The following is a 13,914-nucleotide window of genomic DNA, read 5'->3' on the forward strand; positions in this document are numbered from 1 at the left end:
TGTTTTTAATGGTAAGTATTGCCATGTTGAGTTTTACTGTCAAGCCACTGTTGTGCCGTTGGTGCCTGACACTGCAGGATTAACGTAAGCTATACATCATATCAGGCTTGAACACATTTGCAACTATTCTTATGGTCAGTGTTGTCATTGTCCATAAAGCCGCAAAGGACTAATTGTCAGTGGTGGTGACCTTTTTATGTACAGAATATGGATGTACACTTTACAGAATGTAATATTATTGCACATGGAAAAGAAAGGCTGTATGCAGACAGTGCACTCATCCAGCTTTTGTGATTTGCTTTCAGTGATGGTCGCAATGGTGAAAACAAAGTACTATAGCATGAATGCAGAAATTGATGCTCCGCGGCTTATGTGACCTTTCAACTTGCTGGTTCTACAAACAGAATAGAACATGGATGGGTGGCTTGAGAAAAGCCGAGCTCTATTCTAATCAACCCGACTCGGCCTTGTTTGGTCGGCCAGGTCCACTGTCGATATCTGCACGGACTAGTAAGTAGATTAAAACAGCAGTGATTGAGGGCAAATCAATTACTGTAGCTCATTGGGCTGACCTACTGTTGCACGTATCGGTAAAATCACATCACTTTTTTTGTGTAAGCGACGCACAAAACCATCACCTCAATGTCCTTGTGTGTTCTCTCGACAACCCCGTGAAGCTGAGTGGTCCATCCATGCGGTGACCTTCTGCCATCGAGTGTCACTGATACGTCAGGACTTTATAACCGGGGGCGTAGCCAGAATGTTTTTCAATACGGTGGCCAGGGTGACACTTTATTTATCACACTATTAACAGTCACGGTTTTATGAAATAAAAATCACATCAATCCAGAAGACTGGCCATCATACTCCTAATCAAACAGGAGCAAGTAGAATTTCCTAGAGAATGCTATTTTTGCACACTAGATGTAAAATAAAACAGCAACACATGTTTTTTCATCGTGCAATGTTTTATTATGTGTTAAAACCAAACGATGGAGCTGAAGTCGTCCAGTTTGTGACTGCAGATGCAAATTTGGGGGCGGCTCCAATCTTGTATGCGCCTCCTCCTCGCTCGTCACTTGGATGATGTTTCAGCAGTGATTTTCTGGTCTTCAAGCTTCCCCAGCAGCTGTTGATCCAGTCGGAGTGCTCACAATTCGAATTCTTTTCAACGCGCGTAAAAGCGCTCGCTCGGTTGTTGTGCGTCATCTGTGCGTTTTCGCTGTGTGCAGCCTTTCTGACCTTTTAGCGGACGGGCCGTTTGGACGCGCGTCAGTGCTTGTTTGCCGAGGATGCTGCAGCCTTGACTTGGTCAGCCTCACCGAGCAGAACCCGGCGCGCCATGTAAGCAACCAACTCAGGTATGATGTGTGCGGTGTCAATGTCCAAAAAGTCAAAACATTTCTTTTTGGAGTGTTGGATTCTGTCTTCTTTTTCCTCTTATTTTTCAGTGCTGCAATTTACTTTATGGAGCTATATGTTGTAGTTTTGGTGGTATGCAAATAACAAAAAAATCAATATGTAAGTAGCTTATGTAAATATATATATGTAGGGTGGGGGGCGTTCATTGGTGCCAAATGACTAGCATTCAGGCTGCAGGAACTTTGGGTGTGCAAATATGCCCCCCCCCACCCCAATAAATAAATAAAGGAGCAAAAATGGGTGGTGGTAGGTCTATAGCCTCATAGATTTGTGCAGCATTTTATTTGATAGTCTTCTTTCAACACCTCAAAAGCATGTTAGGTTAATGTAATTCTTAATTGTGTGCACCGCCACCTCTCAACTAAAGTCATCTGGAATATGCTGACTCAGTGAGTCCAATAATGGATGGATGGAAAATAAGTACATTAAAGTATATTCTTCCTATGCAGCAGATTTCCATGACATGAATACAAGTTTAGGTCACTTTCTTATTGGCTATCTATTCCATTTCATTTCCAAATCACTGAGTGTGTGCCTCGCCCAAAATGTGTGATGACCATAAAAGGATACGTCATCAGAAATATTAACATTTATGATTGTCGGTGCCAACAGGTCTGCAAACGCTGTGGAAGAAAAAGCAGGTGTGGTGTGCTCTGACCCACTTCTGACCGAGGGAGGATGCAAAAATACAGCCACAGTAAATAACCCCCCCCAACACACGCACACACACACGCGCGCGGGTGGGCCACACATCTTAAATTCTCCGCTTCTGGTAGAAGTGATACAACAGGAAATGGGCTGATTTCCCAGAGGTGTCTGCAGTCAGGCCTATCATGTGTGACACCGCAGCCACAGAAAAGGTTTGCTGTAGCCAAAACGTTCCACATGTCCAGAAGCGCTACCATAAATTGAAATCCATCCATCCATTTTCTGAATTATGATCACTTATTGCAGAAAAAGCAATGGGAACTAAGAACATGAGCAATATATGCTATTAAGTAAATCAACTAAATTGCCCTTAGGCCCAAAGTGTCTTTGTGTTGTGTATTTGTGTGTACAGAGGGTTAGTGTGTAGCGCATTGAAAACAAGCTCGAAATGAGGAAAGACTTTCAAAAGTGCCGTGTAAATTATTGAGGACACTTCAAAATGGCTGGATTGGTGCTTTTGGGCTCTCGTCACACAAATGGAAGAACATACACAATCAAGACATACATTCTATATTATCCTTTATTCACACACTCGCACTTCTTGTTAAGACTTAATGCAAATAAAAAAAATCACTTATTTGAGTCACAGATATTCAATAGATAAAAGCAATGCATCAAATATTTACTTGTTGCCGTTGGGTACAACATCCTCTGGATCCCCGGTCACGAAATCCTCCTACTCTTAACTCAACCACATGAGAATAGAAAGGAAAACAACTTGATACTCAGAGATGGAATTCATTTTCTTTACCCCCCCCCAGAGAACCACTCAAGTTGGTATATAGAAACTCCTTCACTTTATTTGACTTCATCAGCACAGATCTTATGCAAGCTTTGTTTGAAGCGTAAACTTTTTTTTCTTTATTTTTTATGCTAATTACCAAAGTGTGTCAGAGCCCCGATCGGCAACATGCTGTGCAACCAATCACACATGGAACGAAATCACCAATTTATGAAACATACTTCAACATGAATAAAACTATGACAATAATAATAGTAATAATAAATAAAAAGATATATCAAATAATAATATATTGTTGCTGTATTGTATAGTGTAACTGCTCCCTTGCTCTCTGCATCATGTCTCAAGACAAATAAGTTCTTATCCGATCACATCTGTTTCTAGCATAAGCTGTCATATCTCACCCTATGGGATACATAGGCTTCATTTTCCTTTGCTGCTGAACTATTGCATCATGTTCTGTTTCTCATAATCTTTTCAGTCCTCCATTTTTTTATACCGCTTGTCTTCATTAGTGTCGTGTGTGTGTGTGTGTGCTGGGGTGTATCCTATCTGACTTTGGTCCCCACTCAATCACAGAGATTTGTGTAAGTGTGTGTACATGTGTTTTCATCGGTCTTGTTCTTTTGAATCTGTTGTTGTCACGTTGTCCTCTTGTGTTTGCGTTGGACTTGATGTTCCTGAGTATAAGAGCTGAATCAGAAGCTGGTAGGCTTGGCGATGGCAGCCTGCATCATATGATTCACTCCAATTTAAATGTTGACTTTATGGCATTAGCTTGGATGGAGGAAACAATAAAATTCTCTTTCTTTAGCTTCCCAAGACAAAGTTGTTAAAGCGCCGCTATTGATCATGCACCTTTGTTTGTGTATTGGTCCAAGATGATGATTCTGGGGAGTGGTTCTTTGCACTCACTGCATTCTTTGCCATAAATGACCAGCGGAAGAATCAGGTAATTGAATTTGATTGATCTTTAGTCTTGTCTAGTCTCTTGCCACTAAACTTTATTTGATTGAGAAGCAAGAGAAAGAAGCTTGAGCAACATTTTGTATCTGTCACTTTGCTTTTAAGGTTTTCCATTGCTTTGGAAATGCTCCCAGATCTGAAAATCTTATCTCTTTTAGTGGAGATCATTCATTTGAAAGGGGGAGGTGGACGCTGCATGTCCCAGCTCATTTTAAGTGTGAGGCGGAGAAGACCCTGAACTACGATTACGATTAATGCTAGTAATGCTACTAATGCTTAAAATGCACCATCAAACATGGTTAGCCAAACCCGATCACAATGACGGTCATCAATGCCGATGAATTCCATCCAAGCAGTTTTTGTTTCATGTCTCTTCTGGGTGACCATGCCAAAGCTCCACATGTGCAACCGCTCCTGAGATAACAGTCAGTTATTGTCAGCTCACATTACCTGGAATCCAATTACCTCCAACATTTACGCTATTATTTAATTTGCGTCTGCTTCTGTATTGAGTTTCGTAGCGCAGAGTCAACTCATTATGTTCATTTCAATGCTGCATACTAGATTAGATCTTTGTTTGAGCTGCTGCAAGCTGCAGATAAAATTCCCATTAACTGCTGGAAGAGAATTCTCTATGCTTTGTTTAAGGACTTTCATTTGCCATTTACTCTTTCTACTGTAATTTGCTTTTCATGGAGATCCCACCCATGGGTCATTACTAGACACTTCTATTGTGTTGCCAAAAGTCAAATTGGGATAGTTCCAGGCCAATACCATTGAGAACGATGCATGGACGGAATTATTCAATATATTTCCGTCAACAAGGCAGCATCAAATATGATAAGATGAGGGGTTGCCACTCTAGCTGAATGCTGGAATTAAAGAAAAAATCAATCTTTTAAAAACCCTCAGGCTAGTCAAGGCATTTCTGAAGACTGATGGCCATGACTCCATTGGGAACGTTCCATCAGAGGGAGAAATAGCTAAGGGATTGGCTTTTAGGGAGGGGAGGGGCTCATTATTTGGATTGACATCAAAACAGCAAAATGACAATGTGCACGTACGTGTCAAGGGCATTGTCAATACGTGGGATCAAGGGCCACTGGAATCTGGAGCCAGCCGCCTTCTGTTTTTGCTCATCTTGCATGAGTGTGCAAATGGGCCTTTGCGTGCTGGTTCATGGACACACACACACACACACACACACACACATAAAGTGATCCAAAACATAAAAATGGAATTAGGTCTCCGAGTACTTTATGAACCTAAATTCCAAATACATCCATTATTTCTGACAGGTTGCTTGGTGACTTGGCTCTGAGATTGCAGCCTTTCCGGAGAGTTCTAATGCTGGATGATGTCGAAGGGAGTCTGCTATTTGTTCTCCACAAATAATTGAAGGTAAAAGTGCCATCTGACAGAAACATTAACCCAGCGCCTGTGGTGATGCAGATACAAGGCCTGTGGTGGATGTGAATGCTTTTTTTTTTTTTTTTGCCTCAGCAGGGAAATCTTAAGCAGATCCCGTCTGTGTTTCATGCAGCAAAGTCACTTTAATAATATCAGAGATCTTAAGACTTGTGGTGTTAATTGTTATCTGTTGTCCTTTCAAAAATGGAAGATTAGACAACCATTAGACAAAGCTCATAACCTACTGCTATAAAGTCATGTTTACATTTCAACAGATTGCATGTAATAAGAATTTTTCAAATGATGTGGTATGCTTTGGATTGTGTGTGGATTCATTTGATTGCCTCTTCCCACGAGTAATCTTAGTCCATTTACGGTATGAATGTGACGGTTGCTGTGAAACTATTTTGTACTTTCATCTTTCTTCATAATCTTGCATCATTTGCCTCTCTCCCTGTTCTTTTGTTCCTTTTGGTCCTCCTCTTTCCCTATCACAGTACTCTGTTTCTGTCCCTTACTGCCACCTTGTGCAGATTGAGAAAATTACATTTAGATGGTCAATCCTACAATGCAAGCAAATCTCCAATATTTGTTCTGTCCACAGAAATGTCCATGAAGCGTGTTCATCCAGGGGCGGGACCACAGCACGCTTAACCTCTGAGCCGAGCTTCAGTTCACCGTGAAACTTCCAGTTCCCCAGGGACACTCTTCTGATGTGAGTGAAACCCAAATGTCTTCAGTTTACAACAAACCTAAATCATTTCCTTTTCCATACCGATACCTTTGGAGGGCACTGTGCTTTTGAGAAAATAAGTAGGCTAGTGTATGCGGTATGAATAATGCAGAATAAAAGTGCAAATGCAAACCATACATCATTAAATAATACATAATGTATAGATCTATCCTTTCATTTTCCATATTAGGGACGTACGTGAACTGGAGCCTATCTCAGCTGACCTTTGAGAAAAAAAAAAAAAAAGCTAAGATTTGAATCCATAACCTCAGAAGTGTCAAGTAGATGTTGGGCAATTTAAAATCGAAACAGCATTCACGCAACAAATTGCACAATCTCTTGTTGACTCGATGTACCTTTTGTCAGAGTTTGATGGAGAGCTGGTCGGATGACAGCTGGAACTGTTGTCATAACTGGAGGAATACTGGCCACAGTGATACTTCTGTGTATCATCGCTGTGCTCTGTTACTGTCGACTCCAGGTACACCACCTTCTCCCTTTTCATTTGGACATCTGGAAATGAAACGTTTTCTTTCTGATTTCTTGTTCAGTACTACTGCTGTAAGAAGAATGGCTCAGACAGCGGCTCCAACTCTCTGCAACACTTTGAATGCAACACCTGCAGCATCTCCGGCTTGGATGGGACCTTCAGCACCCCGCTGTCACTTTCACCCCTGCAGCCACCTCCGACGTCCAAAGCCAGGAAAGCCGCAGCGGGGCGCGGCCGCTACTGCCCCTCCTGCTCCCCGTACGACTCGCCCTTCTTCATCCGGAGCGCTAATGAGATGCGCAACGGCGGCGAGCGCGTCACTTACATGCCCACGCACTACGAGAACCAGGCGCTGGTCATGCCGCTGCCCGTCGTGGAAGGATCCCTGCTGAGGGAAGCTCCGCGGAGCAGAGCACCTGATTTCTACACCAACACTCGAGCCATCAGCACACAAGTGTGACACTGCGGCCAGAAGCGCAGGATTCTTTTTTATTATGGTGGATTCATTGATTGTACTAACTTTATTTTACGTGCAGTGTATGTTTGTAAACGACACTGTCATGTGACTGTTAATTGACTTCATTGAGCGAGGGCTATCTGACCTAGCGTTTACATATCTGCCCAAAACATCATCCTACCTACCTACCTACAGTCTACATTTTCTGGATCTTACGTATCAGTGCATGGTGACATTTAAAAGCGTTTCTGTCTCTATGCAAGATGATTTAAGACTCACTGGTGATGTCATTATCTTAGCTTATTGCCACATCATCAGGAGTATGTGAGCTGCAGTAAAGAGTGAATCACTGGTTTGCTTGGTGAATTACTGAGCTTCCATTTTGTGTCCCTATGTGTGTATTTGAAAGAAGATTGGAGTCTTTTTAGCTTCAAGTCATTTTTTAGATGACAACATAAGTGAAGGAAGCAACCACATCAGTAGATGACATTTCTTTTACGTCATGGTGTAATTTTTCTGCTGAATATTACTTGCCATTAGTCTTTACTAGCAATGCAAAAAGTTTTACAACAAAGATATTTGTGTTTTCAGATGGACGTGTTTCGACGAGGAGAGTAACTTCTTTTTTCTCTTCTGCTATTACTCTCATGTTGATGTTGAACACAGTGCTGTAATTTCTTGTCACATGGTGAGAACACCCACTTTTTAGATGCCATCTTCGTTTGTGATCAACAATCTTTCTGTGGTATATACAATTTTGGAGTATACCATTTTTTTTCAGAATACACAACCTCCTCAGTCAAAAAATGACACCGTTGATAACAGCAGCTTTGTTTTTGCGTAGCTTCATCCATATTTACAAAAACAAAAGAAGAATTTCTTTTCTTTGTATGAGCAAGGGCAGATGTATAAAGTCATTACTCAAATCAATGTGAAAAGTCTCGTGTTTATAAAGGTCAATACAGAATGTCAGGAAAAAAAGTTTTGTTACAAAAAAAATCCTTCACCTATTATATCACCTACCTACCTAATTGTTCCAGTAGCTACTAGTTAAATGGAACAAAAGATATTTTGAAATGTTGATTTAAAAAAAAAAAAAAACTGACCTACATATATACAGGAGTATTTGACAGTTATACATTTTGACAAATAAAGATTTGTAAATGCTTGGAATGAATGTGTGATTATTTTGAATCATTGTAATTAATAACATTCAAATGATGAGAATGTTTTTATTTATTTTCTTAATATACGCGTCCACGTCCACGCTTGAACCGAAGCGAGTGCGCATGCGCAACAGCACACAACAGACCGGATAGCGTGCAGTTGGCTCATCGAGCGATACGTCCTGTCCGTACATACGATCTTCGGCGAACTCTTGACAGCTAGCAGGCAACTCGTCATCGTTTCAAGCAAGTAAGTTGACAGCTTGTTTGTCAACAAATGCACGTATTTCCGCGACTGCATGACGTTTTGACATATTTAAAATGTGGAATTCCTTGTTTATTTCCTTCTGGTGCACGGTTTGGGTGTTGTCTGTCGCCCTTCCCAAAAGGAGCCAATGTTTTGGACTTCGTTCGAGATGGGTGGCGTTAGCAGAACGTTAGCTTCGATGAAAGCTAGCATTTAGTAACCTGGCACTGGTTGCAACTTCCTGATTAGTTTGCACTTACCTGTGCTCACATCCTGGTGCACATCTGCAGCTCTGCAGCTGTTAAACGCTTTTACATCTGGCACTCTCGCGGAGAGGAGAAGGATTAGAGAGGGTAGCTTCACCCTGGCTAATGTTGCATTGGCTGGATTGTTAAACTCGAGAAGCCTGTTCCTGATTGACCTGTGCTGAGTGCACTTTATTTCCCACTTAGATTGCATCTTCAAATGCTGCTGCTGCTGCTGATGATGCTAAGGGAAGTTTGTCTGTGCTGTTGACAATACTTGGTCACACTTATAAAGGTTGAAAACATTTTTTGGACACATACTTTTCCTGACTTCTATAAAGAGAAATGGTTTAGAGTTGTATTTTGAGTGCACTTTGTCTAGATTCTTCTTTGTGTCACTGATTTGAAAGTGAGGTGCACATTGTGCTGTTATTTGCTCACCTGCAATGTCAATATCTGCTTGGGCTTTTGGATCAGTGCACAATACAGGTTGCCACAACAGCCTTTTCCATTTACTGTATGTTGGTAGTCATTTATCGACAGTAAACAATAGGGATGCTACCTAAAACAAGATGGGTTGAATTATAATTAATTTGTAATAAATAAAGAAAATGTTGATGCATGGATGAATTTCTCCATCATGTGTAGGAACGTCAGTGTTGGGATTGTCACTGCCTCACAAACCCGCAGACACATTCTCCCTCCCTGATGCAATGTAACATATTACTTCAGTTTATTTTGGTGTTGCCTAGCTTTAAATCATGAGCAACGACTACACAGTGTTTCCACTCAAAGTCAGCGGCCGTTTGCTTGCTGTGCCGTTGGAGCAGACAACGGTTTGTAATAACCGGGTGCTAATTTCGGCACTTTTCTACCAGCAAGTTGAGTTCACTTCAGTTTATTATTGATTATTAATATGCATTACACATACAATAGTAACAAGAAATGCAGCCATTGCATGACGTGCAGGATATATGTCAAATGGGACGTATTTGTGTATTGTAGTAAGTGCTGGAAGAGGCAGTTATGCACATTTTTCCAACATTTGCGCTATTGGTTTGATTCTCTGTGGCAGTGAGCCTTTATTTGCTTCGATTGTTCATGCTACTTGCTATAATTCAATAAGTATGATTGGAGCACATGACGTGGTTGCTGTCCATGCCTTTGTGTGCATGTCTGAATAGAAGGAACAAACATTTTCATGTATAGAAGAAGTTTTAAAAGTCCAAATGTTTCTTTTAAGTTGTAACACAAGCTTGTTTTTTTTTTTTTTTTTTATCCAGAAGTGGCTGAAGTGGGGAGGAAAGGGGAGAGATTCAACTCTGGTCTCCCCTGCACTTCCTGAGAAGAGTCAGCCATGGATGACAGCTCCTCTCTGCGGAAAGTCAGCAGTTCCACAGAGTCAGTGGCCACCGTCACCAGCGAGGAGTTTGTTCTGGTACAGCCTGGTGCCACTGGCTCACCTCAAGGCTCTGAAGGAAAACCCAAGCTCAAGGTCAGATATACATTCATTAGCTTTTGAAAAATATTTAGTACATAGACTTTGGTGAAAAGTTAAACAATGGAGCAGGTAGAACCTTGGTTTTTTTTTTTTTTTTAAACAAAAGGTTTTCTGTCATTGTTTTCCTCGATTAATTTCCGGCTAATAACAATAGCAAATAGAGGGGCGGAGTCGTCATAAAATTGAATACAGTCATGAGATAAGATAACCTTTATTAGTCCTACATTGGGGGAATTTGGAATTTACACTTTGGGTTGGTCGATAATTTGTTATCCACTAAAACACACTTCATTGTGAAGTAATAAAGAAACAAAATGATAGCATTGTTTTTCCAATTGTCTGTTTTGAGTGAACCAACTTGTTAAATAGTAGCTAACATGCATAAATTATTGACACAATCCAGGAAGCTGCATGTTCTTCTTCATGGTCTATGTTCTTCTCCTTTTGTGTGCTGACCCCCTACTTGAATATTCATGGTCCTTCCTCCACCAGATGTCTTGGAACGGTAGTGAGCAGCTGGAGAAAGCAATGGAGGAGGTGCTGGATGATGACGACGACGACGACGATGACGAGAAAGTGGAGAAAAGTAGCGTGGAAGAGATGGAAAAGCACAGCAACCCAGAAGTCCTGGAGATACAACCTCCAGGTAGTGTTGCCCGGCGGGCTTCTCCACAAACACCACCAGTGCTTCCCTAATGCTGAGTGAAGTGAGAGGAAATTGTAAGAGTAATGTCAAATAAAAGCCAGTCAGCAGTGGAAGTTCTCCCTCGCCCATTGTTCTGCTTCCTGTTTGTGAAGTTTTCTCTAACATCCCGTGCCATTCTCTCAACTTTTGTGGAGCTCCTACTTCTCTTCACAGTGTCTTGCTTGGCACAACAGCTCCATCGTCGTCATTTGTGACTGACAATAACGAAAGACAGCTTATACTATGTCCTCCATCCTCCAGAGATAACATCGCCGTGTCCAGCGCCGGCTAGCCCCGCCATTCAAGAGGAAGACAGCGTGCAGTTCAATAAGCTGTCTTACTTGGGCAGCACTTGCGTCAAGGCTCCTCGCGATGAAGCCGAAGCGCAGAGAGCCATGGCTACCTTGCGGGCCGACAGTGCCATCCCTATCCCCGTCACTCTGCATGTACCCTGTGGACCAGAAGGTTCTGTGAGGTAAGCCATTTGGTGAAAGAAAGAAAAAAAAGGTCAACTTCATTCTACCACATTGCCTCTGCCACGGAGATTTTTTTTCTTTTCTTCAGAGTGCAAAGTTGCAAAGCATTGAGCTTTCAGGTCAGTTCAAGGCACTGACTTGATAAGAATTAAGACAATTAAGACAATTGTGCAATTAATCCAAATGAAATGATGAGTTTAAATGACATTCCATGACTACAAAATCGTCATAAAGGAACAAATGATTATTGTTATTATTCCTGTGTTTGTTTATACAAGAAAATGATACTTGAATTCACACGTTTGCACCTTTTTTAAATTTTAAAATAATGAATATTATACATTTACTTTGGGCCAAATTCAACTTTACATAGTGTTTCAAAGAATTTTTTTTTTTGTTTCCTTCATTTTCTTGTATTGTACCACAAAGTAAATAATCGTTTGATTAACTCTGATTTCAATGATTACCAAAACGATCGTCATGAATATATTTTTCCGTCACTTTTTGCAGGGTTGTGGACCAGGCATCGGGCACAGAGATTTTCTCCTTTCCCATTTACAAGGTGTTGTTTTGTGCCCGCGGATGCGACGGTTCGGTGGAAAGTGACAGTTTTTGCTTCACCGAGAGTTATCGGAGCTCCGAGGTCTTCCAAATTCACGTCTTCGCCTGCCACATCAAGGAGGCCGTAAGCAATATTTGTATCACTTCACCAAAGATATTTTTTTATATTTCTGTGCAAATAAATTGATCTTCTTTTCCCATGTAGGTCAGTCGAATCCTGTACAGTTTCTCGACAGCCTTTCGCCGCTCTTCGCGGCCGACTGATATCAGAGAGACGCCGCTGTTGAGTCCTCTTGACAGTAACCTCTTTATTTTCACTGTCACCCTGGAAATTAAGGAAGATGACGGCAAGGGAAATTTCAGGTAATTCGCCAGCATGTAAAAATGAATACACACTTGAATTACGTTTAATAATCCGGTGTGTCTCTTTTTGGTTTTCACAGTCCGGTTCCCAAGGACCGAGACAAATTGTACTTCAAACTGCGACAGAATGTTCCGAAGAAAGTTGTGATTACAGTGCAGCAAATTAGCAACAAGGAGCTGGTGATTGAGAGGTGAGATGCGGGCGGGCGTGCTACACTTGAAATTGCCGTAGTGTAATTCCTTGACAGACTACTTTTGCGTGAACCAATTCCTGCAACTTCCCGCAGCCCTTGTTATTGCACTCGTACACTGAGACCGAATGGCTGCACCAAAAAACTAGGTCACCCCCCCCCCCCACACACACACACACACTTTGCCTTCCCAGTCACTCCAATTTTCCTCACCAGCACCTGCCCTTTTGTCTTCTCAGCCAGTGGACATTTGGATTTGTTTTTGTTGCGTCATTTTACAGTATGCTTCATCCCTTGGTATTGTCTAAACATTTTTGTACTGTTTTCTATGGACTTTGAATCCAACATGAAACCAATTGTTCAATATGCTCGAATTGTGCTTTCTATTCGAAACTGTATCTTAAATGTTATTCAATAGCTTTGTAAATACTGTCATTTTGAGATATCGCTTTGCTAACCACTGGGTGGCGCTCCAAACTCGAGGAGCAATTTGCACCTTGTGGAAATTGCAGCACTTATGGATGAAGATTTAAATGCTGTTTTCGAATGATTGTAGTACTGTAAATATGTTAGGGAATAATAAAATATAATAATATAATAATTTCAAAAAGTCTGTACTTATTCCAACATGCATCAAGCTCCTGTCTTCTTTGTAGGTGTTTTGGAATGCTACTAAGTCCAGGCCAGAAGGTTTGCAATAGCGACATGCATCTGCTAGACATGGTGAGTCCAGCAGAGTCTTGCATTGCAGTTGGGCATTTTTGAATTATCGTACGAGTTGTTGAATGAGTATGCATATGGAATACTGCACAGGATATTAGACGACCTACATGTGCGCTTTGTTTGTTCTCCTGACACTACAAAGCATTGCAGTCAGTTTAATAACACACAGTGGTTATTAATGAAACATTTCACCATCACTTTCCTACCCAGGAGTCGATGGGAAAGTCTTCTGATGGAAAGGCCTATGTGATCACAGGAACCTGGAACCCCAATATTGCAGCCTTCCAGGCCCTCAATGAAGACACGCCAAAAGGTTTGACTTCTGTTTGCAAATATCTGCAACCATAAAAACAGCTTGAGTGGATTAGTAATAATAATCATTTCTAATGCACATCCTGGACATGAATTTCAAATGGGGGAAAAAAAGTGTGAAAATATGATTTGATCACTGTACAATAATCAGTTGTACGTTATAATGCAATGTACTTTTTTTTTTTTTTCCTAATATTGTTTTTTTAACTGTGGTGTAATGCCTAGCAATATATTGTCTGGTGCAGATAAGCAAGCCTACATGACGGTAGCAGTAGACTTGGTCGTCACAGAGGTGGTGGAACCAGTTCGCTTCCTGATGGAAACTTTGGTCAGGGTTTATCCCTCAAACGAACGTTTCTGGTACTTCAGCCGAAAGACCTTCAGCGAGACCTTTTACCTCAAACTTGGACAGGTACGTTCACACGTGCAAAAAATGATGTCTGTTCTAGATTTCCAAATGTTTCTAAAAGTGATGGCAATATGCTGCTTTGATGAGTTCTGCAAAAAAAAAAAAAA

The 13,914-nt window shown here is 41.2% G+C and overlaps 2 protein-coding genes and 1 long non-coding RNA gene across 4 annotated transcripts in view; 2 read left to right on the forward strand and 1 right to left on the reverse strand.

The window, feature by feature from the left end:
• Positions 1-720: 720 nt before the first annotated feature.
• LOC119121246 (protein FAM163A-like) lies at positions 721-7,787 on the forward strand. 2 transcript variants are annotated; one of them, XM_037248635.1, is made up of 6 exons: positions 721-1,361; positions 2,035-2,119; positions 5,137-5,239; positions 5,853-5,963; positions 6,348-6,462; positions 6,533-7,787. In XM_037248635.1, the coding sequence occupies exons 5-6, from the start codon at positions 6,370-6,372 to the stop codon at positions 6,929-6,931; spliced, it is 492 nt and encodes a 163-aa protein (XP_037104530.1). In that variant the 5' UTR covers positions 721-1,361; positions 2,035-2,119; positions 5,137-5,239; positions 5,853-5,963; positions 6,348-6,369; the 3' UTR covers positions 6,932-7,787. The 2 variants fall into 2 exon arrangements, with proteins under 2 accessions (XP_037104530.1, XP_037104531.1); XM_037248636.1 differs by lacking the exon at positions 2,035-2,119.
• A 442-nt stretch (positions 7,788-8,229) lies between these two features.
• The window catches only part of rabgap1l (RAB GTPase activating protein 1-like), a 40,062-nt gene continuing 34,377 nt past the window's right edge, over positions 8,230-13,914 (forward strand). The window contains exons 1-10 of the mRNA XM_037248631.1: positions 8,230-8,344; positions 9,870-10,081; positions 10,580-10,733; positions 11,034-11,247; positions 11,759-11,933; positions 12,015-12,172; positions 12,253-12,363; positions 13,020-13,086; positions 13,297-13,399; positions 13,644-13,810. Coding sequence (XP_037104526.1) covers positions 9,944-10,081; positions 10,580-10,733; positions 11,034-11,247; positions 11,759-11,933; positions 12,015-12,172; positions 12,253-12,363; positions 13,020-13,086; positions 13,297-13,399; positions 13,644-13,810 — 1,287 coding nt within the window. The 5' untranslated portion in view covers positions 8,230-8,344; positions 9,870-9,943. The remainder of the gene's footprint in view (positions 8,345-9,869; positions 10,082-10,579; positions 10,734-11,033; positions 11,248-11,758; positions 11,934-12,014; positions 12,173-12,252; positions 12,364-13,019; positions 13,087-13,296; positions 13,400-13,643; positions 13,811-13,914) is intronic.
• Positions 8,523-10,640, reverse strand: LOC119121247. The gene is made up of 3 exons (XR_005097639.1): positions 10,551-10,640; positions 9,422-10,058; positions 8,523-9,358 (listed from the first exon to the last, which is right to left on the reverse strand). It is a non-coding gene; the product is annotated as an uncharacterized LOC119121247 (long non-coding RNA).

The sequence above is a fragment of the Syngnathus acus genome, chromosome 4, assembly GCF_901709675.1.
Source record: "Syngnathus acus chromosome 4, fSynAcu1.2, whole genome shotgun sequence".
Classification (NCBI taxonomy): domain Eukaryota; kingdom Metazoa; phylum Chordata; class Actinopteri; order Syngnathiformes; family Syngnathidae; genus Syngnathus; species Syngnathus acus.